A 22,730-nucleotide genomic window follows, 5' to 3' on the forward strand; every position below is an offset into this window, starting at 1 on the left:
GCGGCCCCCGGAGCCGCCCCCCGGCCCGGGCTGCTCCTCCTCCTCCTCCTCATCCTCACCCTCTGCCTCGCCGCCGCCGCGCAGGACAGAGACCTCCGTGAGTGCCGGGAGGGGACACGCGGGGGACGGGGATGGGGACGGGGATGGGGACCGGGATGGGGACCGGGAGGGGACAGAGCGGGGACACAGAGGGGTAAAGGATGGGGAAGTTTTGAGATGGGAAAGTTTTGGGATGAAAAGGTTTTGGGGCATCGCCGGTTTGGGGGGGGTTGAGGGGGACACGTTGAGGGAAAGTTGGAGAAAGGGAGGGGGGGACAGCGGGGACAGCGCGGGGACAGCGTGGGGACAGCGGGGAACAATGGGGACAGCGGGGACAGAGGGGACAGGGGGGACAGGGAGAGGAAAGGGGACAGCAGGGGACGGGGCCAGTGCGGCGGACAGCGAGGGGACACCGGGGGACACTACGGGACGTTTTGGGATGGACAGAGAAAGTTTCAGAGTGGCGGGGGAGGCGCAGCTGGGAGAGTGGGGACACCGGGGGACAGGATGGGGACGGTGGGGGACAGCAGGGGGACACCGGGGGACAGCAGGAAGGCACCCGGGGACAGCGTGGGGACACTGCGATGGAGGCACAGGAGACGGGACAAAGGGGAAAAGATTCAGGGCAGTTCTGGGGACAGCACCGCGAGGAGAGGGGGGACACACCGAGGGACACCGAGGGACACCGTGGGGACACCGGGGGAAGTGTCGGGGAAATGTGGGACAACCTTGGTGGCGCGGGAGGGGCACTGGGGGGGGACAGGGAGAGGGACGGGGGGACCGCACGAGGAGAGTTGGGGACAGCGGGGGACAGCGGGAAATGAAGCGGAACGGGGAGGGACAGCGCGGGGAGCACCCGGGGGCAGCCCGGGGGACACTGGGGGGACAAGGTGGGGCGGGAGGGACAGCGTGGGACACTGGAGGATGGCACAAGGCGGGTGGGGACACGGTGGGGACACTGGGGGACAATTTGGGATAAAGGTGTGTGGCGTGGATGGGGTTTAGGGACAGTGGGGACACACAGGGACAGCCTGGGACAAGAAGGGGACAGGAGGGGGACAGACAGACTGAGATGGCCGGGGGGGAGACAGGTGGGACATGGGGACAGCAGGTGACAGGGAGGGGACAGAGGGACAGCCGGGGGTGCAGGAGATGAGCTGGAGCAGGGCCGTGCTGGGGACACACTGGGGACAGGCTGGGGACAGGCTGGGGACAGCCAGGTCCGGTTGGGGTCACAGGACCCCTCTGGGGACAGGCTGGGGACACACTGGGGACAGGCTGGGGACAGACTGGGGACAGACTGGGGACAGCCAGGTCCGGTTGGGGTCACAGGGCCCCTCTGGGGACAGGGGGTCGACTGAGGGCCAGCCCTGGGCTGTGTCCTGGGGACATCCCTGGGGACCCACCTGGTGACCCTGAGGACATTCTAGGGACCCTGGGGACACCTGGGGACCCCCAGACACCTCCTGGGGACCCCTGGGACCCTCCGGGGGCACTCGGGGACCTCCGGGTCACCCCTGAGTTCAGCCTGGGGACATCAACGCCCCTTGTCCCCGAGCCCGTGGGGACACTGGTGCCACCAGAGCTGGGGGACCTCAGGGACACTCGGGGGGACCCGGGGGGGGCAGAGTGGGGAGAGATGTCGCTACTGGGGCCCGTGTCCCCTCTGTTGTTTCGGGGGCTCAGAGGAGGGGCTGGCAGTGCCACCACCCCCTGCTGGCTGTCCCCGCGCTGTCCCCGCGCTGTCCCCCCTCACTGGGGGGCGCTGGGCCCCTTTGGCGTCCCTTTCCTCCTCCTCCTCCTCCTCCTGCCCAGGGCGAGGCTGGCAGTGCCATCCCCGTTACCCCGCGCTGTCCCCACGCTGTCCCCGCGCTGTCCCCACGCTGTCCCCGCGCTGTCCCCGCGCTGTCCCCACGCTGTCCCCGCGCTGTCCCCGCGGCCAAGGCTGGCAGCTGCCCTGCAGGACGGGGCTGGCAGTGCCACCACCCCCTGCTGGCTGTCCCCGCGCTGTCCCCACGCTGTCCCTCCTCACTGGAGGCTGCGGGGCCCCTTTGGCGTCCCCTTGTTGCTCCTCCCCGCGCTCAGGGCGAGGCTGGCAGTGCCACCACCTCCCCTGGTGCTGTCCCCGCGCTGTCCCCGCACTGTCCCCACGTGTCCCCGCGTGTCCCCACGCTGTCCCCGCGCTGTCCCCGCAGCCGAGGCTGGCAGCTGCCTGCAGGACGGGCACCGCTACAGCGACAAGGACGTTTGGAAGCCGGAGCCGTGCCAGATCTGCGTGTGCGACACGGGGACGGTGCTGTGCGACGAAATCATCTGCGAGGACGTGCGGGATTGTCCCAACTCCGAGATCCCCTTCGGAGAGTGCTGCCCCATTTGCCCCACCGAGCAGCCCAGCGGTTGTAATTTATTTATTTGCCCTTTAATTAGCGAGTTAATAAATAAATTACCCGGCCATGGATGGATGGCGCCCATCCATGCGGCGATGAAGGGAAAAGGCAACTTCACCCCAAAGAAATGGGGGGGAAATGAGCTCCAGGGGGGAAAAATCCTGGAGGTTTTTAGCCCTGGTTGAAAATTTGGAGGTTTTGGGGGGTTTTAGGCAGAAAAAAAATTGGGGAAGGGGTGGTGGGAGAGGATTTTGCACTCCCTGGTAAAAAGGTTTGGTGGAAATCCCCTGAAATTATGGGAATGGAAACCTCAAAATGAATGAAAACCCCATAGAAAACCCCGATCCAGGGGGTTCCCAGTTATGGGATTTCACCCCAAAATCAGCTTCCCCCAAACCTCCAAAAGTTGCCTTTTTTTAACCCTTCCCTGCCCCAGCTGGGGGGGGATTCAAGGGTTGAGCATCCCCAGAAAGCTCCAAACCGCCACCCAAAGGCCCCTTTGCTGCTTTGGGGGAGCCCCCAGTGCCCCCCAGTTTGGCCCAACAGCCCTCCCAGGATGGACCCACCTCGTGTTACCCCCCACCCCAAATTTGTGTGTCCTCCCCATTAATTTATCTTTATTTTTCTCTTTTCTTTTTGTCGGGGTGTTCCTACAGGGCAGCCCGGCCCCAAGGTGAGTGAATTTGGGGGGAACTGTGCTGAATTTTGGGTGGTTTGGGGGCTTCGGGGGGCCTTTTGAGGGAATTTCGGGGCGGTTTTGGGGTCTCTGTGTTCATCCTTTGCTTTGCCTTGGGGGTCTCTTGTGGTGATTTTTCCCTGGGGGGGCAGAGGGAGGAATTTTGGGGCAGTTTTTGGGGTCTCACCCTTTGCTTCTCCTCGCAGGGACAAAAAGGTGAACCCGGTGACATCAAAGATGTGAGTGGGGCGGAGACTCCAAAAAGGGGCTGGGGCGGGGCGGGGCGGGGCTGAGAAACCCCAAAAAGGGGCCGGGACCCCCCTCCAGCCCTGATGTCGCTCCCCTTTGTGTCCCCACAGGTTGTAGGACCCCGAGGACCCCCGGGCCCGCAGGTGGGAGCAGCTCCAGGCTGGGAAATCTCTGGAATTTTTGGGGGAGGGGGGGCGGCAGGGGAAGGGGGGGAGGGGACTCCTGACCCCCCTCCCCCATCCTGTTCCTCCCATCCCCCACAGGGCCCCGCAGGTGAGCAGGGACAGCGAGGGGACCGCGGCGAGAAGGGGGAGAAGGTGAGAGGGACCCCCCCCAAATCCCCCAAAACACACCGTGACCCTCCCAAAAATCTCCTGTAAAACCCTAAAATCTTCTTTGACCTCCCCAAAAAACCCCAAAATCTACTGGAAACCCCACAAAAGCCCCTGTGACCCCCAAACCCTCCCAAATCCTCCGTGATCCCCCAAAATCTTTTGTCTCCTCCATCCCAGGGCGCCCCCGGCCCCCGGGGCAGGGATGGGGAACCCGGAACCCCCGGAAATCCTGGACCCCCCGGGCCCCCCGGACCCCCCGGACCCCCCGGCTTGGGGGGGGTGAGTATTTGGGGAGGGGGCAGATGGGGTTGGGGGGGTTGAGGGCTTTTTTGGGGGGTCCCCGGGTGCTGAGCCCCCTTTCCCTGGCAGAACTTCGCGGCTCAGATGGCAGGAGGCTTCGACGAGAAGGCTGGAGGGGCTCAGATGGGCGTCATGCAGGGCCCCATGGTAATGCCACCCCAAAACCCCCCAAAAACCCTCCAAACCCCCCCCCAAAACCCCCTCACACTCCTCAAACTCCCATGAAACCCCCCAGATCCCCTCAATGCCTCCCAAATCCCATCAACCCCCCCTAAATTCCCTCAATTCACCCCAAATCCCCCCTGCCCACACCCCCAAACCCCTCCCCAAGCCCTGTGCAGACCGATCCCATTTGGGACCCCACTCCAGGACCTCCCCAATTTTGGGGGCTCCCCCGCTGTGGTGGCTTTGGGGGGTCCCCACCCTGTGTCCCCACGCTGTGTGACATTTTTGTGTCTCTCTAGGGCCCCATGGGACCCCGTGGCCCCCCTGGCCCTTCTGGTTCCCCTGTAAGTATCGTCCCCCTCCTCAAATTCCGGGGTGTTTGGGCCAGCTGGTGCCACCTCCGCTGATGTCACCTTGTCCCCACAGGGTCCCCAAGGATTCCAAGGCAACCCCGGCGAGCCCGGTGAACCAGGAGCTGCTGTGAGTGTCCCCAAGTGTCCCCAAGTGTCCCCAACCCCCCAAATCGGGGCACTGCCAGTCCCTGCTGTCACTCACCACCATCCCTTTGTCCCCTCCAGGGTCCGATGGGTCCCCGGGGACCTCCGGGACCTCCTGGCAAACCCGGTGACGACGTGAGTGACATTGGTGACATTGAGCCTCGGTTAATGCCAAAACCGGGCTGAGTGAGGACAAAAAGGTGACAATTTTTGTGTCCCCAAGCCCTCAAAAATCCCATTTTCCCGGTAGGGCGAGACTGGCAAACCTGGGAAATCCGGCGAGCGAGGCCCCCCCGGCCCCCAGGTGAGTGTGGCACTGGTGGCTCTGTGACAAAGCCACTGTTTGTCCCCTCCCTGTCCCCAACTGTCCCCTCACTGCCCACAGGGCGCTCGTGGCTTCCCCGGGACCCCCGGCCTGCCTGGAGTCAAAGGTCACCGGGTGAGTGCGAGTGTCCCCCCTTGTCCCCATGTCCCCTGTGTCCCCCAGAGTGGCTCTGTCATTGTCACACCCCTGTCCTGTCCCTGTCCCCAGGGTTACCCCGGTCTGGATGGTGCCAAAGGAGAGGCAGGAGCACCTGGAGCCAAGGTGAGAGGGGGTGTCAGTCTCCCCTGGGGCTTGGGGACAATTCCATGGGTGTAGTGGCCATTCACCGTGCTGGGGTGACTGTCCCCCGGCTCTGGTGACACCTCTGTCCCTCCCCGCAGGGCGAGTCTGGCTCCCCCGGCGAGAACGGCTCCCCCGGCCCCATGGTGAGTGCGGCGCTGCCAAAGGGAAACTGAGGCACGGTCGGGTGGGTGGGCTCGGGAAGGGCCAATGACCCCTCCCCGGGCCTCACTTGTCACCCTCTGTCCCCACAGGGTCCCCGTGGGCTGCCCGGAGAGCGAGGACGGCCGGGCCCCTCGGGCGCTGCGGTGAGTGCGGTGTCACCTGCGATGTCACCTGCGGTGTCACCTGTGGTGTCACCTGTGGCGCTGGTGGCACCTGGGGGTGACAAGGTGGACCTGTCCCCCCCTTTGGGGACCCCCCATGACCCCCGGCATTGTCTCCCTGCAGGGTGCTCGTGGTAACGACGGCCTCCCTGGCCCGGCCGGACCTCCCGTAAGTCCAGGGGGGGTTGGCGTGTCCCCAATCCTTGTGTCACCCCCCCGAGGGGACAGCGGGGTCCCCCAAGGCCCCCCAGAGCTCGGGGGGACCCTCACGCTCTTCTCCCCCCCAGGGTCCCGTCGGCCCCGCAGGAGCCCCCGGATTCCCCGGTGCCCCCGGTTCCAAGGTGAGGGGACAGGGATTATCCGGTGGGGACAGGAGGGTCTGATGTCACCCCTGACCCTCTTTGTCACCTCCCGGCCCAGGGTGAAGCGGGACCCACCGGAGCTCGAGGACCCGAGGGTGCCCAGGGCCCCCGCGGAGAATCCGGGACCCCCGGCTCGCCCGGCCCTGCTGGAGCCCCTGTAAGTCCCCTGTCCCTTCGCCCTGGTGGCTTTGTCCCCCCGTATTGTCCCCTGAGCTGGGAGCAGAGGGGACAGGGCCGGATCTGGGGAAACTGAGGCACGGAGCTCAGCGGGGTCTGATTGCAGGGGAATCCAGGGACCGATGGCATCCCCGGCGCCAAAGGATCGGCGGTGAGCAGGGACAGGGACAGGGGTGGGGACACGGGTGGGGACACGGGTGGGGACACGGATGGGGATGGGGTGTCCCAGTGAGCCCCTGGGGATGGAGACAGGGACTGGCCTGGGCTGAGGAGCAGGTGCCGAGGGATTTGGGGACATTTGGGTCCCCTGGGGGTGGTGGAGCACTCGGGGATGGAGGACACTGGGGGGACATTGGGGCACAGGGAGATGTGTGGGGACACTGGGGGGCTGCTGGGGGGTTTCTGGGGGACATTGGGATGTGCAGGGGGACAGGGTGGGATTTGAGCTGCTGAGGGACAGGAACTGCGGGCAGAGGGGAGGACAGTGGGGACACTGAGGGGACATTTTCGGGGTCCCTGACATCCCTGGTGTGTCTGCAGGGCGCTCCAGGCATCGCCGGCGCTCCAGGATTCCCCGGCCCCCGCGGCCCACCCGGACCCCAGGGAGCCACCGGCCCGCTGGGCCCCAAGGGACAGACGGTGAGAGACCCCCAATGTCCCCCCGGCCACGCCCATCGACCACATCCACCTACCCGGAGTCGGCCACGCCCCTTCTGACCCTGACCACGCCCCCTTCGCACCTTCAGGTGTCCCCTCCCCAAAGTCACCCCCGGGTCATTTCGGGGTCACTCCAAGGTCACCCGGCCTTGACCCCTAAGGGAGATGGGATGGGATGGGATGGGATGGGATGGGGACAAGGACACCAGGCCAGGGATGGGGTGGGGACAGCTGTGGGGACACTGTGACATTGTGTTCCCTCCCCAGGGTGAACCCGGCATCGCGGGATTCAAAGGCGAGCAGGGACCCAAGGGAGAGACGGTGAGTCCGGGCTGGGGGACACCCAGAGCCCCTGGCCAGGGGTCCAGCCCTGGCCCTCACTGTCCATTGAGTGTCCATCAGGAGCCTCTCACTGCCCACCCAGTGTCCATCCTTATCCCAGTGTCCATCCTTATCCCCAGCCCCTCACTGCCACCCAGGGGCCCATCCCTGGCTCTCACTGACCACTCGAGTGTCACCCCCTGACCCCTCAACTGCCCCCCTGAAGGTCCATCCCCACCCCAATGTCCATCCCCACCCCAGTGTCCATCCCCACCCCAACGTCCATCCCCGGCCCCTCTCTCCCCTCCGGCGCCTCCTCGGCCCTAACGAGCCGTTCCCCTAACGAGGCCCCTTGAGGGGCAGCGTCCCCCTCCCGCAGGGGGACAGTGGCTGGGGGGACAGTGGGACAATGGCCACAGTGTTCTCCTGTCCCCCCTTGCGGACTCTCCCCCCCCTTGGGGACATTCCCCCCTCGCCTCATTAACCACCATCAATGGGGCCCCGCCGAGCCCCGGCGCCAGCGGGACACGAGAGGGACACAAGGGGGACTCGGATTTATGGGATTTGTCCCCGGGGGGGGCTGGGGAGGGGATGAAGGCTCCTTGTGACCCCTTTTCCTCCTCTTCCTCAGGGCCCCGCAGGACCCCAAGGTGCCCCTGGACCGGCCGGGGAGGAGGGGAAGAGAGGAGCCCGTGGAGAACCCGGAGCTGCCGGACCTTTGGGGCCACCTGGAGAGAGGGTCTGTGCTGGCCTCGACCCTAAAAACCAGCCCTGATCCCAAAGAACTGACCCCAGTCCCAAAAATTCCACCCTAAAACCCTCCCCTGACCCCACAAATCCTCGTCTTCCCGCACAGGGCGCTCCCGGCAACCGCGGCTTCCCCGGGCAGGATGGACTGGCCGGCCCCAAGGTGGGACTCTGGGGACACCAGGGGTGTGACAACCCCAAACTGACCCTAAATCCCCCCAAACTGACCCCAAATCCCCCCACACACAGGGGGCCCCTGGTGAGCGCGGCCCCGCTGGCCTGGCCGGCCCCAAAGGAGCCACCGGTGACCCCGGACGCCCCGGAGAGCCCGGACTGCCCGGAGCCAGGGTGAGGGACAGTGTGACCCCAAAAATGGGGACAGGGTGGCACCTGTGGGGTCTGGGGGATGGATGGGGGGCGAGGGTTGGGGTTGGTTAAGGCACTTTTAGGGTCATTGATGTGATCTGGGGGGTGGTTAAGGCGGGTTTGGGATCACTAAGGTGCTTTTGGAGTTGGTTACGGCACTTTTGAAGTTGGTAAGGGGTGGTTTTGGGGGTGGTTAATGTGGTTTTGGGGTCAATAAGGTCATTTTGGGGTTAGCCAAGATGCCCTTTGACATTAAGACCTTTTTTGGGGTTGTTCTTGGTGCTCTTTGGTGCTAATTAAGAAACTTTGAGGTTAATTAAGATACTCTGCTAATTCAGATGCTCTTTGGGATTCCCAAAGTGCATTTGGGGTTCCCAAAAATCCTCCTTGGGGTTCCCTGCTCTTTGTGGGGAGCACAGGTGCCCTTTGGGGGTCACCTCATGGGGTCAGACCCCCACACTGGATGTCCCCAAACTCTTTTTTGTCTCCACAGGGTCTCACGGGACGCCCTGGGGACGCTGGACCCCAAGGCAAAGTCGGCCCCACAGTGAGTGACACCCCGTTAGGGAGTTGGGGTTGTTTGGAGTTTTTTGGGGTTGTTTGGGGTGGTTTGGGGTTGTTTGGGGTTCGGGGTGGGCTCCTGACCCCGCTGTCCCCACAGGGTGCCCCTGGCGAGGACGGACGCCCTGGACCCCCCGGCCCGCAGGGGGCTCGGGGCCAGCCTGGCGTTATGGGCTTCCCCGGTCCCAAAGGTGCCAATGTGAGTACAGACCCTTTTTCCTCTAAAAACACCTGGGAATTCTCCCTGGAGAGAACTGGAACCCCAAATCCTCCTACCTTTTGTAGGGTGAGCCTGGAAAAGCTGGTGAAAAAGGACTTCCTGGAGCGCCGGGGCTGAGGGTGAGTTTTTTGTCCCCACAAACCCCAAAAATTCACTTTTTTTTTTGGTGCCACTCCACCCTAAAAGCCTCTGAAGGGGGAAACTGAGGCACAGGAAGCAGGATGGGGAATGGGATTTATGGGATTTGGGGCTCAGTGGGGTTTCCCTTCTCCATAGGGACTTCCTGGCAAGGACGGAGAGACCGGAGCTGCTGGACCCCCGGGACCTGCCGTGAGTGCAACGGGGCGAGCTCGGGACTGGGGCTAAAAACCCCAAAGCTGGGCTAAAACCCCCCCGGATCTGCTGGGGGATCCCAAATCCCACAAATCTCCATCCCTTGTGGTGCTGGGGCCCCTGGGGTCCCCAGAATCTTGGGATGGGAGAAGTCTGAAATCCCAAAGGTTTTTGGGGTCCTTGAGCAGCGTCCGTCCCACAGGGCCCGGCAGGTGAGAGGGGAGAGCAAGGAGCCCCCGGCCCCTCCGGCTTCCAGGTGAGCACAGGGATTTGAGGTTTGGGGTTGGGGTCTTCCTGTCACTGTTCTTCTCATGTGTCTCCTGTCCCCTCCCAGGGGCTGCCAGGGCCACCAGGTCCCCCCGGCGAGAGCGGCAAACCCGGAGATCAGGTGAGAGCACCCCTTAGGTGGGATCAGGATCCCTCAAATATCCTCCAGGTCTGACCCCAAACCCGTTTGTCCCCTTCCCATAGGGCGTTCCTGGAGAAGCCGGAGCCCCCGGGCTCGTGGGTCCCAGGGTAAGTGTCACCTGGGGGTGTCCCAGTGTCACCTGTGGGGGTGTCCCAGTGTCACCTGGGGACGTGTTCACCCCACAGGGACTTTGGGGACTCCCAGGGCTTGGTTGTCCCCACTCAGGGCCACGAGCTCCACGCTGGTTCTGTCATCCCAGTCTCCTCCCAGTCCCTCCCAGTCCTTCCCAGTCCCTCCCAATCCCTCCCAGTCCCCTCCCAGTCCCTCCTTGTCCATCCCAATCCCCTCCCAGTCCCTCCCAATCCCCTCCCAGTCTCTCCTTGTCCATCCCAGTCTCCTCCCAGTCCCCTCCCAGTCCATCCCAGTCCCCTCCCAGTCTCCTCCCAGTCTCTCCCAGTCCCTCCAGGGCAGCGTGGGACCGATGCCTTGCCCACCCGCCCTGGTGCCACCCATGCCAGTGTGCCCGGTGTCCCCATGTCCGCGCTGAGCTGTCCCTGGTGTCCCTGTGTCGGTGCTGAGTTGTCCCCGGTGTCCCCATGTCCGCGCTGAGCTGTCCCTGGTGTCCCTGTGTCGGTGCTGAGTTGTCCCCGGTGTCCCCATGTCCGCGCTGAGCTGTCCCTGGTGTCCCTGTGTCGGTGCTGAGTTGTCCCCGGTGTCCCCATGTCCGCGCTGAGCTGTCCCCGGTGTCCCCAGGGCGAGCGCGGTTTCCCCGGCGAGCGCGGCTCTCCCGGAGCCCAAGGTCTGCAGGGACCCCGCGGCCTCCCCGGTACCCCCGGCACTGACGGACCCAAGGTGGGTGACACTTGGGGACAACACCGGCTGGCCCGGTGCCACCACAGGGTGTGTGTGACACCCCAATAATGTCCCTTTGCTGTTTTAGGGCGCCACCGGCCCCGCTGGCCCCAATGGAGCCCAAGGACCCCCGGGGCTGCAGGGGATGCCCGGGGAGAGAGGAGCTGCCGGTATCGCCGGTCCCAAGGGGGACAGGGTGAGTGACAGTGACATGGGGGTCAGGGGGTGCCATCAGTGCCACCAGGGCTCAGCTGAGCTCACACTGACCCTGTCCTGCCCCGCAGGGAGACGTCGGAGAGAAGGGACCTGAGGGAGCGCCAGGAAAGGACGGAGCTCGAGTGAGTGGGATGGGGACAGGGTGGGAGGGACAGTCAGAGTGGCCAGCCAGGGGTGGTCGCAATGGTCAGGCAGAGGTGCCCATGGTGGCCATCCAGGGTCACTCCCGTGGCCTCATCCTCATGGTGGCCGGTGAGGGATGCCTGTGGTGGCCACCCAGGGCCCCTCCTGGTGGCCTCACTTCACTGTCCCCTTTGTCCCCAACAGGGTCTGACCGGTCCTATTGGCCCCCCCGGCCCTGCTGGCCCCAACGGCGAGAAGGTGAGATTGGGGTGGCCCCACTGCTGCTCCCACAGGGACAGATCCCACCTCATCTCCGGGATGGATCCCACCTGATCTCCGGGATGGATCCCACCTCATCCCCGGGACAGACCCATCCAACCTCCTCCTCTTTCCTTTCCAGGGCGAGTCTGGCCCCCCGGGCCCATCTGGAGCTGCCGGTGCCCGCGGTGCCCCTGTAAGTGCCCCCTGTCCCCCTGCAGTGCTGCCAATGCCACATTTGCCCCATTGCCTTGATTCTCACCCCATTTCCCCCACAGGGAGAGCGTGGAGAGCCCGGAGCCCCCGGCCCTGCCGGATTTGCTGGACCCCCGGTGAGTTCTGTCCCCCAAAAAATCCATCCCAGTGTCCCCAGTGGCCACTGAGCACTGAGCACTGACCGTGGCTCTTTCCCAGGGCGCTGATGGCCAGCCTGGAGCCAAGGGCGAGCAGGGAGAGCCTGGCCAGAAGGGTGATGCCGGAGCCCCCGGGCCTCAGGGTCCCTCTGGGGCTCCTGGACCACAGGTAGGTCCAGCTGGGACCCCTAAAACTGTGGCTCAGCTCTTGTGGGGGATCCCTCATCCCGGGAATTCCAGGAATCTCTGGGTCCTGACTGTCCTGATTGGTTTTCTGCCTCTTCCCAGGGTCCCACTGGTGTCACTGGTCCCAAAGGAGCTCGGGGAGCTCAGGGACCCCCGGTGAGTGTGGGGGAGAGGGGGGGATGGAGATGGGGAATAGGGGAGGGGCAGGGTCTGAACTCCTCTTGCCTCTGTCCCCAGGGAGCCACCGGATTCCCCGGAGCCGCCGGACGCGTCGGACCCCCTGGCCCCAATGTGAGTGGGGGGCAGCTGGGGTCACTGGAGGAACTGGGGTCACTGGGGGGAACTGGGGTCACTGGAGGGAACTGGGGTCACTGGGAGCAGCCAGGATCACTTGAGATGATCTGGGATTGCTCAGGACAGTTGGGATCTCTGGGAAAAACTGGGATCTTTTGGGACAGTTGCAATCCCTCAGGACAGTCGGGATCAGCTGGGATCACTCACTGACCCCCAGCTTGGGGGGCCAGGCAGCCACCGCTCCTCACGATGTCCCCAAAGCAAAGCCACCCCTGGGTGCCACCACCCACTCCTTCCAAAGGGACATTCCCAGTGCTCCCCAATCCCCAAACAGCACCAGGACTGGGATCAAGAGTGGGAATGAATCAGAGATGGATCAGGACTATGGAAACGCCTCCTGAGCTCCCTCTAACCCCGATTTCTCTGCAGGGTAACCCCGGCCCCCCCGGGCCCCCCGGCTCTGCGGGCAAGGACGGCCCCAAAGGTGCTCGAGGCGACGCGGGACCCCCAGGCCGGGCGGGAGACCCTGGTCTGCAAGGCCCTGCCGGTCCCCCCGGCGAGAAGGGCGAGCCCGGCGAGGACGGCCCTGCGGTATTTGGGATTTGGGGACACCCCCCCGGACCCTCTGTCACCCTACAGAGTGGCGCTGACCCCCTTTGTGTCCCCACAGGGTCCGGACGGTCCCCCCGGTCCCCAGGGGTTGGCAGGACAGCGTGGTATTGTGGGGCTGCCAGGGCAGCGTGGTGAGCGTGGATTCCCAGGACTGCCCGGGCCTTCGGTGAGCAAAATTCCAAAAAAAAACCCCAAACCCCCCACAATCTGGGGAGAAATGGGAGCTCATCAGAGGCAATTTCGTGGCGCAGAAGGATTTGGGGTGGGTGGGGAGTGCTGGAAGTTGCTCATCCCCATCCCGGTGTTTTTGGGATCGCAGCTCTTTCAGTGCCAAAAAAAGTCCCCAGCATCCTGGGGATGCTGCAGGGATTGGGGAGGATTTAATGCCTGCACGAATTGAATTTCTACCTGGAAATTCCAGGAGCTGTGAGCGGGAGCTGCAGTTTTTGTGCCGCCCCAGCCTGGACAAAGGGATGGGCCGGGCTGGGAGAGGAGGAGGAGGAGGAGGAGGAGGATGCTCGGGGATTTGGGGCGGCAGGAATTGGGATCCCCAGATTGTCATGGAATGATTTGGGGTTGGAAGGGACCCTGAGGATCGTCATTGCCATCCCTGCAATTGTCCCTTGGGGCCACCTGGGAGGGGCAGGTGTGGGATAAACGGGGCTGGATGAGCCCAAAGGCCTCTCCCAAAAAATCCTGGGATTCCACGATCCTGAGGAACACAGGGAAAAGCCCCAGTTCGATATTTCCCTGTCCTTGGAGCAGCCATCCCTCATCCCAGAGTCACTCACGGGGGTCTTCCCATTTTTTTTAGGGAGAGCCTGGAAAACAGGGAGCACCTGGATCTGCTGGTGACCGGGGACCCCCCGGGCCTGTGGGACCCCCTGGGCTGACGGGACCAGCTGGAGAGCCCGGCAGGGAGGTAGGAAAATTGGGAATGTCTGGAATATCCAGGATGGATCCCTGGCTGATCCTGGGCGGGGACAGCCCTAAGGTTGATCCCGGAAAATCCCGGTGCGTTTTCATCATAAGATTTTGTCTGGAAAAAGTTTTCCCCCCATCCCAAAGGCAAAAGCTGAATTCCTCCTCTTTTCCCAGGGAAATCCCGGCTCTGACGGACCTCCAGGCAGGGATGGGGCAGCTGGAGTGAAGGTGAGCTCATCCTGGATTTCTCAAACACCAGAATTCCTGGGATCTCCCTGTGCTTTCCCCTATCCCAGAGCCGGAATTCCTGACCCCACTCTCTTGTTCTGGATTTCTCCTGGTCCCAAACAAGAGCCAGAATTCCCGGGGTTCCTGACCCCATTCCCTGTTCACAGGGTGACCGTGGTGAGACCGGCCCCGTGGGTGCTCCCGGTGCTCCCGGAGCTCCCGGCGCCCCCGGCCCCGTGGGACCCACTGGAAAACAGGGAGACAGAGGAGAGACGGTGAGTGGGACCTGCTGGGATGGGGGGAGACTGGAATTAAAGGAATCATCCCAAATCCTGGGCATGGAGCTGTTTGGGATCATCTGGGAATGGCACCGGGAAGCAGCTCTGAGCATCTTCCTGAGGATTCCTGGGAGGCTGGTTTGGGATCTGCCTGGGAGCTCCAGGAGCTGGAACTGGGAATGAGCCTGGAATCCCTGGAGATAGAACTGGGAATATCTGCAGTGCCCTGGGCAGCTGGGAACACTAAATGCCACATCCCAAATCCTACACCCCACATTCCCACACCTCAAATCTCAAGTCCCATTCACTCTGTTTTTGACTCCTTTCTCCCACAGGGTGCTCAGGGTCCCATGGGTCCCTCTGGCCCCGCTGGTGCTCGGGGGATGCCGGTGAGTGATTCCCACACGGAATTCCGAGGATCCTGGTTTGGGGTCCCAGTTTGGGATCCCAGTTTGGGGTCTCAGTTTAGGATCCCAGTTTGGGGTCTCGGTTTGGGATCCCAGTTTGGGATCCCGGTGTGGGACCACCCCGCTCCTGACCCTCTGTGTCCCCTTGCAGGGTCTCCAGGGCCCGCGCGGTGACAAAGGCGAGGCAGGCGAGGCCGGCGAGCGCGGCCTGAAGGGGCACCGGGGCTTCACCGGGCTCCAGGGGCTGCCCGGGCCCCCCGTAAGTGCCAGGATTTGGGATCACAGCCCCCCAGAGATCCCAAATCCCACACCCCAAATGCCACATCTCCCGTGGGATGCCAAATCCTTCACCTTCCCATCCTCCCCAGGGTCCTTCTGGAGACCAGGGTGCTGCTGGGCCTGCAGGTCCCTCCGGACCCAGGGTAAGTCCTGGAATTTTGGGGGGAAAAGGAGGTGCCCCTGGACCAGTGCCACGGCTGGGGGTGGCAGCCCCATCCCTGCTGTGCCCTGAGCCCTTTTTGGGGTTTTTCAGGGTCCCCCTGGCCCCGTGGGCCCCTCGGGCAAGGACGGATCCAATGGAATGCCCGGACCCATTGGTCCCCCTGGACCCCGTGGGAGGAGCGGCGAGCCCGGCCCGGCGGTGAGCGGGAGAGAGGGATCCAGGAGGGGAGAGATCCTGCAGGGGAGGGGGATTCTGCAGGGGAGAGGGATCCTGCAGGGGAGGGGGATCCTGCAGGGGAGAGGGATCCTGCAGGGGAGAGGGATCCAGCAGAGCAAGGAGATACAGGAGGGGAAGCACCCAGCAGTTCAGGGGGATCCAACCCCCAGCCGACCACCCCCTGACCACTCCTCCCTCCCTCCCGCAGGGTCCCCCCGGTAACCCTGGCCCCCCTGGACCCCCCGGGCCCCCCGGCACCGGCATCGACATGTCGGCATTTGCGGGGCTGGGGCAGCCCGAGAAGGGCCCCGACCCCGGGCGCTACATGAGGGCGGACGAGGCCGCGCCGGGGCTGCGGCCGCACGACGCCGAGGTGGACGCCACCCTCAAGGCCCTCAACAACCAGATCGAGAGCATCCGCAGCCCCGAGGGCTCCCGCAAGAACCCGGCCAGGACCTGCCGAGACATCAAACTCTGCCACCCCGACTGGAAGAGCGGTGAGACAGTGCTGTGTCCATCTGTGTCCGTCCCCTCTCTCCATCTGCGTCCATCTCTGTCCATCCCTTTGTCCATCCCTGTGTCCTCCTTCCTCCTTGTTCCCTCTCACACCCACCTGGACATGAAGAGCCGCACTGACCTCCTCGCTGACCCCACCACTGGGTGGTCACTCACTCTGCTCCCTCCGGCCACAGGCGATTACTGGATTGACCCCAACCAGGGCTGCACCCTGGACGCCATCAAGGTCTTCTGCAACATGGCCACGGGGGAGACGTGCGTGTACCCCAGCCCCGGCAGCATCCCCAGGAAGAACTGGTGGAGCAGCAAAGCCAAGGAGAAGAAGCACATCTGGTTCGGCGAGACCATCAATGGCGGATTCCACGTGAGTGTCCGGCCAGGAGGGGAGAACAAACAGGGAAAAAGGGTGAGGGTGCAGTGTTAGAGAAAAGTTGGAGCTGATCTCCTTCCTTGGGGTGAAATTCTTGGTGGTTCTATCAGGTATTGGGTGATTTGGGGGTTATGTGGAGATCTTGGTCCGTCCTTGGTCCCCAGGTCTGTCCTGGGGTTGGAATTGGTGGTTGTTGGATCAGAACTGGTTGATTTAGGGGATTTTATGGGGTCAAATTCATGGCTGTTGGATCAGAAGTGTTTTATTTAGAGCCTCCCATGGAAATCATGGCACCAGGCCACGAAACTTACACCCCTCTGGGAAAGCAAACCCTAGAAATTCCCCTCAAATCTCCCCAAAAAATTCCATCTGAAACCCTCCCTCCTTTTTGCAGTTCAGCTACGGCTCTGAGGACCTGGCCCCCAACACAGCCAACATCCAGATGACCTTCCTGAGGCTGCTGTCCACCGAGGGCTCCCAGAACGTCACCTACCACTGCCGCAACAGCGTGGCCTACCTGGACGAGGAGTCGGGCAGCCTGAGGAAGGCTCTGCTCATCCAGGGCTCCAACGACGTCGAGATCCGCGCCGAGGGCAACAGCAGGTTCACCTACAGCGTGCTGGAGGACGGCTGCACGGTGTGTGCCGGGGGAAAGCGGGGCAGGAGTGGGGAAATTGGGGCAGGATTTGGGAAATCAAGGCAGGATTTGGGAAATGAGGTGACATGAGGTGACAGGATCTTGTCACCAAGTGCCACCAGGCTTTGGGTAGCACCTCCAGCTGGCCGTGGTGGCCCAGGGGTGGGCACTCCAAAACCCATTTTCCAAGGTTTTCCCCTCAGGAACACACTAGGGACTGTGGCCCTTCTGGGTTTAATGATGAAATGGGGCTCAAACTGAGATGGGGAAGGTTCTGGAGGATTAAGTCACCCCATTTTTGCCCGTTTTTCCCTCAGAAACACCCCGGGAAATGTGGCCCCTCTGTGCCCAACTATAAACTTGGATTCAAACTGGGATTTGAAGGGTTTGGGGAGGATTTAATAGACTAAATAACCCCATTTTTTGCCCGTTTTTCCCTCAGAAACACACCGGGAAGTGGGGCAGGACTGTCATCGAGTACCGCTCGCAGAAAACCTCGCGCCTGCCCATCGTGGACATTGCACCTTTGGACATTGGGGGACCCGAGCAGGAGTTTGGGGTCGACCTTGGCCCCGTCTGCTTCTTGTAAAAACAAAAAAGGATTTTTTTGGTGTGGTTGTTTGTTTTTGGTTGTCGTGGGTTTTGTTTGTTGGTTTGGTTTTTGTTTTTTTTAAAAAGCCTGGCCCGATTCCTTAAAAAAAGAAAAAAAAAAAAAAACCACAAAAAACGGGATCCACCCCAAAAAGGAGCTGAGAAGTTCTGCACTGAAAGGGCTCACCCCGAATCAGGGAGCAACCACCTCGTCCCAACACCAGAATCAAAGGAAAAAACCCATTAATATTTATTTATTCTCTTCCTGGAAGACCTGTTTTTGAGGTCAGGTGGAGGTGGGAATGCCAGTGATCCCTTTTTCCCTGAAAAAAAATGGGATTTCAGAAATCCAGGTATCAAAAAATCCCCTCCTCACCCCAATTTGCCCCTTCTCCCCAGCAGGAGTGTTCATGTATAATATGAGTTTAAAAAACACACAAAAAAAAATCAAAAAATGGTGCTATTCTTGTAAAACAAGTCTGTATTTTTTAACATCCGTTGGTATAAAATGAAAAAAAATCTAAAAAAAAAAAAAACTTTTGGTGGAAAGTAAAATTTGAGTCGAGTCTTTTTTTTTTTTTGGGGGGGTGTGGGTGTTTGCAGTGATTCAAATATTTCCTCTCCGTTTCAACCACTACAAAGTTCTTTAGGTTGGGAAAAAATCCCTTTAAAATCCAAATTTTGGGTTAAAATTGTAAATTTTGGGGGGTTGGGATACTTCAGACTAAGGGAGAAAAGGTGGGGCAGGGGGGAAATCCCCCACAAAAACCCAAAAAAGAAAACAGAAAAATTTGAAAGTGAAAAAATGTTGAAGTGGAAAATCTTGGAAAAGCAGGAGGTTTAATTGTGGAATTCTTCTCCCACAATTAGGATTGGGACAATCCCGGTGTCACCAGGGCAAGGGGTGGCTGTCCCTTTATCCTGTTTTTTACCTGCAAAAACTCAAATTTTGGGCTGTTTTGCAGCACCTGAAGTAGGAGACTCTGCGGTCCTCTCCTCTTGCTGTGCCATAAAAAAATCCCATATGGAAATTCCCCTCCTCACCAGGCTGTTCATTACAGGGAAAAAAGCTCAAAAATGAGATTTTTTTTTTAATGATCTTGACGAAAATCAGCCCAGTGACCCCGAAAAACCCCAAACCTGCTCAGGTTTCTCATGCAGGAGGCCCCAGGCAGCTCCTGGGTGACGAATTCCTGAGTTTCATCCCAATTCTTTTGGGTCAAAACTCCTCTTTTTGCCCCTGTGGATGGCAAAACTTTTGCTTGGAGAAGTTATAACTAGAAAATATTTTGAAAGACAGCTTTAAAAAAGCCATTTGGGGGCAGAATTTTGAGTTTTAAACCCTCCCAGCTTCAAGCAGAGCAGCTGCCACTCGTGGCCGAGCACCAAAACATTGGCAGGGGAAATTCATTAAGGAGGATTGGGGGGATTAAAGAGGATTTTCCACCCAAAAAAAACGCCCTTTAGGAGGCTCTCCTAATGATGGGGGCTCTGCACAAAAGGTTTGGGGTCAAACTTTTCCTCTGCTGGTGCAGCCAAGCAGCAAATTTGGGGGTCCCTGCTGGGGGCAGCCCCCCAAAAACCCCTCCAGAATCCTTGGAAAAGTGAAATGGGGGTAAAGAGGGGGAAAGAAGTGCAGGGAGACCCCCAGAAAATCAGGATGGATCCCAGCTAGGAGGGGAAGAAAACGGAAGAAAACCAAAGTTTGGGATTTCTTCCTTTTCCTTAAAAAAAAAAAAAAAAAAAAAGAAAACTCAGTGTAATTGGGGGATTTGTGGGACAACTTTTGGGTCACCCAGGAAGATTTGGGATTGGGATTCTGGGCACTGGTCCCAGTTGGGAATGGGCACCTGGTTGAGTTTTTCCCCCAAAAATCCTGGGAAAGGGCTGGGAAAAATGGGATTTTCAGCCAGAAGGGAAGGCTACAGGGTGACCTTTCAGAAGAGCTGGGGACAGATTTGGGACAAAGAAGGGAAGGACAGGACATGAGGAGTGGGGATCTGCAGGTTTGGGTGGGATTTTGGGAAGGAACTCCTCCCTGTGAGAGAAGGGAGACCCCGGGATGGAAATCCCAAAGGATTCCCCACCCCTGGGATGTGGGAGGTGGAATGGGATGAGCTTTAGCATCCCTCCCAACCCATTTGGGGATTCTGTGGGAATCCATCAGCAAAATGGGTTTTGGGGCAAAAACACCATAGAAGGAATCCCAGCAGAGCACTGGATTTAGGACAAATCCAGAGCTTTTCCTTAAAAAAAAAAAAAAAAAAAAAAAAAAAAAGGACAGCAAAGGGAAAGTTCCAATTCAGGTTTAATGAAGGATTCAGGTCTAAAAAAGGGGCAAGAATCTCCTGTTGGAAAATGGAGCCAAGTGTGGATTTTGTGTCACTGTCACCCAAAAATCCAGAATTTTTTTTCCACTGAGGAAGAATTCCCTCACCTGTAGCTGTGCCTGGCTCCTGAATCCCATGGGAAAGGAGGGCTGAAATTCCAGAAAAAAACTCCCCAAAAGGGGGGCAAAATGCCAAAGGGCTGCGGGGGAGAGCTGGCAGCTGGATTCTCCTCGGGATAGCGGCCGGCAGGAATGTCCAGCTCCCGGCAGGGAGGCCTTGGAATCCCAACCTCCCACAGAACCCCCTCCAATCCCTGCTGCTTTGGGAAGTGGAGCACAAAAACCAACAAATTCCCGGATTTCAAACCCCCAGGGAAGAGCCTCTGGATGCCAAAGGGGTTGGAGCCAAGGGGGAAAAAGAAGGAAAAAGTTCATTGCGAAGATTTGGGTTCCTTTGCCTCCTTTTGAGGTGTAACAGAGGCACATTCCTGGTGGGAACTGTCTCTTTTTTTGGGGGGTCCTGAGGTGCTGCCACCACTGAGCAGGAAAATAAATTCATTTCCCCCTAAAAAAATAAATTCACCTACTCTGAAAAATTAAATCCATTTACCCCAAAACACCCTGACAGTGCCAAGCTTCCAGAACAGGTGCAAACCACCATCAAATCTTTGGGATTTCAGCCCTTAATTCAGGAGGGAAAGTTCCAGATTCCTTCCCAAAAAAAGGAAAGGGAAAGGAGGAACACCCATCAGGGCTCCAGAACTGCCAGGTTTGCCCCTGCAGAGCCACTCTTGGTCCCTCTCCTGCCAGTCTGAGGTGACTTCAGGGCCCTTTGTGCCCCTCAAGGAGCCCCCTGGGACAGAGGGGGCAGCGGGGCCGTGGAGTTGGAGCTGCAGTCCAGGTAGTGGAAGGTCTCCAGGGTGCTCTGGGTGCTGTGGCCGATGTAGGAAAGCTTCACCGAGGTCCTGGCAGGGCAAAGGGACAACCCAGCAGCTTTGTATTCATCACACAACTCCTCTTTTCCTCAAAAAAACCCAATTTCCTGCGGGTTTTGGTGAAAAAGTCGGAATTGTAGGCTCTGGAGGGAGCTGTGTGCTCCACCCCGTGTTTATCCCCCTGGGGTGGGTTAAATCCTGACTCTGAGGGGGATTTGGGGAAAATCCAAGCAGGATTTTCTCCCTGGAGCCCAAATCGGTGGCTGGAATTCCCTCAGGATTGAGGAATCACAGAACAGAATCTTTAAACTGAGAAAAAAGCTCCAAGAACACAAAGCAGGAGCAGCACCCACCTCATGAGGATCACGATGTTGTGGACCTTCACCTTGGGCAAAGTGCAGAAAAAACTGGAAAAGATCAAGGAGATTCATCAGCAAGTGAAAAACTTGAGGAATCTAGGGGGGGGTGGTTTGGCAGCTCCTGCTGGTATTTTTCACTTTGGTGTTAACAAAACCATCTCACAGCACCTTGAGAGAATTTCTGACAAAGGAATTGGGCAGGAAAAGCGAGTGCTTTCCAGATTAATTCCCCAAATTTTAATCAAAGCAGCTCCAGCCCTCAGCCTCCCCCAGATATCTCCAAGGAACAGTAAATCCTTACTAGACATAAGACAGGGATCCACTCAGCTCTGCCTTCACGGTGAAATTCACCTGCAACAGAGTGGAAAAATCAGATTTCACTGCAATTTAATCACCTTCCAACCCCATTTTTTGAGTGAGCAGAGAGAGCAAAAGCTGCTGTGGCCACTGGACACTGAAATCCCGAGGTGTAATTCCCAAAAACTCCCAGTCAGTACCAGTTTGTCCCTCAGGGGCTGGATGCTGGAGATGTTTGTGAGCTGCTGACTGCCCACCACGGTGTTCATGTACTGCACCTGGCTGCTCAGGCTGCTCACTGCCACCGAGTAAAAGTTGGAATTCCTGATCCTCAGAGTGGCCTGGAGGGGATAAAAACAACCCTGACCTTGCTGGCTCGTTCCCCTGGTGATTTATTTTCACAAATCTATGCAAAATTTACCGTGATGGCCAGGAGGACAGCAGAGTTTTTCCTGTCAAACCACACCTGGACCACTTTGATGCCATCATCATCCACCAGCACAGAGTGGGGGAACAAGAAGAAAACCCCCAGGCCAGAGAGCAGCAGGCAGAGCAGCACTGAGAGTAGCACATAGAGTTTTCTGGGGAAAAAAAAAAAAAAATTCCTCACCTTCTCTGTGAGATTCGGATTCTCAAAAACCCCACCTCCTTGTTTGGTTTCCTTGGAAGAGGCACCCAAGAGTTGCTGTCACATTTTTTATATCAAAATGGCTCAAAATCCTCCCTTGACACAGTTGGGGTTGGGTAAAGCAAAAGCCAAAGCAGCATTTTTTGGGATTTTTTTACAGTTGCCCCCAAAACTCAAGGGAGGGGATGGAAGGTGGGAGAGGGATCGTGGTGCCCACAAGAGAAATATTAAGAATCACACTTTAAATCCTATTTTTTGGGGTGAAAACAACCCCTAAATGCAGCAATAAGTGACAAAAGAACTCCTCCCTTACGTTCTCTGAGGACGAAGCCTTTGGTCACTGTAGGGAATCAGAGCCACCAACTCATTCACCTGCTCTGGGAAGCAAAAATGAGAACAACACATTAAAAATGCCTTTTTTTTTTTTTTTTTTTTTTTTTTTCCCCATTTAGAGCTATTTTTTGGGGTGTTTAGCCCCCAGACCAGCACCCACCTGTGGGGATGCATCCAGTGCCTTGGCAGGTGGGGCAGGTAACGCTCTCCCGGCCTGCGAATTCCAGGTAGGGAATCTTGGCCATGTCCTCCACGGGCTTCTGGCTGGTCAATAAATCCTCATTTTCCTCATGCTCGGCCTTTCTCCGGCTCGGGGCAGCGCTGGCGGCGGACAGGGAACGCACGGAGCCCATGGCACGGCTGTGTCACCTCAGGAGCAGCTCAGGGCTGTTTAAAAAGGTTTTTAAGCCGTTTCTAAGGTACAGTGATCCCTCTCAGGGGGTCCCAAAGCCGCCACAAAAGGGGTTTCCCTGGAGAAAGGGAGACATTGATGGGGTTCGTTTCCAGCCCCACAAAACCCAGCGGCCCCTCAAGGCACCCCCTCCTTCACTGAGAGCGACACCTCCTCAGGCAGCCCTCACCCCAAAAAACAGGTCTGGGGCTCAGGAACGCCCC

The 22,730-nt window shown here is 59.4% G+C and overlaps 2 protein-coding genes across 2 annotated transcripts; one reads left to right on the forward strand and one right to left on the reverse strand.

Annotated features, from left to right (window-relative positions):
- Positions 1-1,111: 1,111 nt before the first annotated feature.
- Positions 1,112-17,998, forward strand: COL2A1 (collagen type II alpha 1 chain; the record flags this gene model as incomplete). The annotated part of the gene is made up of 54 exons (XM_083880967.1): positions 1,112-1,130; positions 2,235-2,438; positions 3,083-3,099; positions 3,309-3,341; positions 3,462-3,494; positions 3,615-3,668; positions 3,864-3,965; positions 4,056-4,133; positions 4,451-4,495; positions 4,578-4,631; positions 4,730-4,783; positions 4,899-4,952; positions 5,034-5,087; positions 5,181-5,234; positions 5,354-5,398; positions 5,507-5,560; positions 5,703-5,747; positions 5,866-5,919; positions 5,999-6,097; positions 6,224-6,268; positions 6,658-6,756; positions 7,042-7,095; positions 7,727-7,834; positions 7,952-8,005; positions 8,092-8,190; positions 8,702-8,755; positions 8,870-8,968; positions 9,055-9,108; positions 9,266-9,319; positions 9,525-9,578; positions 9,657-9,710; positions 9,794-9,838; positions 10,485-10,583; positions 10,672-10,779; positions 10,868-10,921; positions 11,127-11,180; positions 11,323-11,376; positions 11,459-11,512; positions 11,595-11,702; positions 11,822-11,875; positions 11,957-12,010; positions 12,443-12,604; positions 12,684-12,791; positions 13,440-13,547; positions 13,724-13,777; positions 13,945-14,052; positions 14,391-14,444; positions 14,614-14,721; positions 14,831-14,884; positions 14,995-15,102; positions 15,329-15,617; positions 15,813-16,000; positions 16,401-16,643; positions 17,086-17,998. The coding sequence occupies 54 exons, from the start codon at positions 1,112-1,114 to the stop codon at positions 17,230-17,232; spliced, it is 4,395 nt and encodes a 1,464-aa protein (XP_083737093.1). The 3' UTR covers positions 17,233-17,998.
- A 2,162-nt stretch (positions 17,999-20,160) lies between these two features.
- Positions 20,161-22,730, reverse strand: TMEM106C (transmembrane protein 106C). The gene is made up of 7 exons (XM_083881206.1): positions 22,276-22,730; positions 22,096-22,159; positions 21,576-21,735; positions 21,355-21,495; positions 21,159-21,208; positions 20,852-20,905; positions 20,161-20,528 (listed from the first exon to the last, which is right to left on the reverse strand). Exons 1-7 carry the CDS (start codon positions 22,466-22,468, stop codon positions 20,405-20,407), a joined length of 786 nt encoding a protein of 261 aa, XP_083737332.1. The 5' UTR covers positions 22,469-22,730; the 3' UTR covers positions 20,161-20,404.

This window comes from Zosterops lateralis, assembly GCF_965231275.1.
Source record: "Zosterops lateralis genome assembly, chromosome: 32".
Taxonomy (NCBI): Eukaryota; Metazoa; Chordata; class Aves; order Passeriformes; family Zosteropidae; genus Zosterops; species Zosterops lateralis.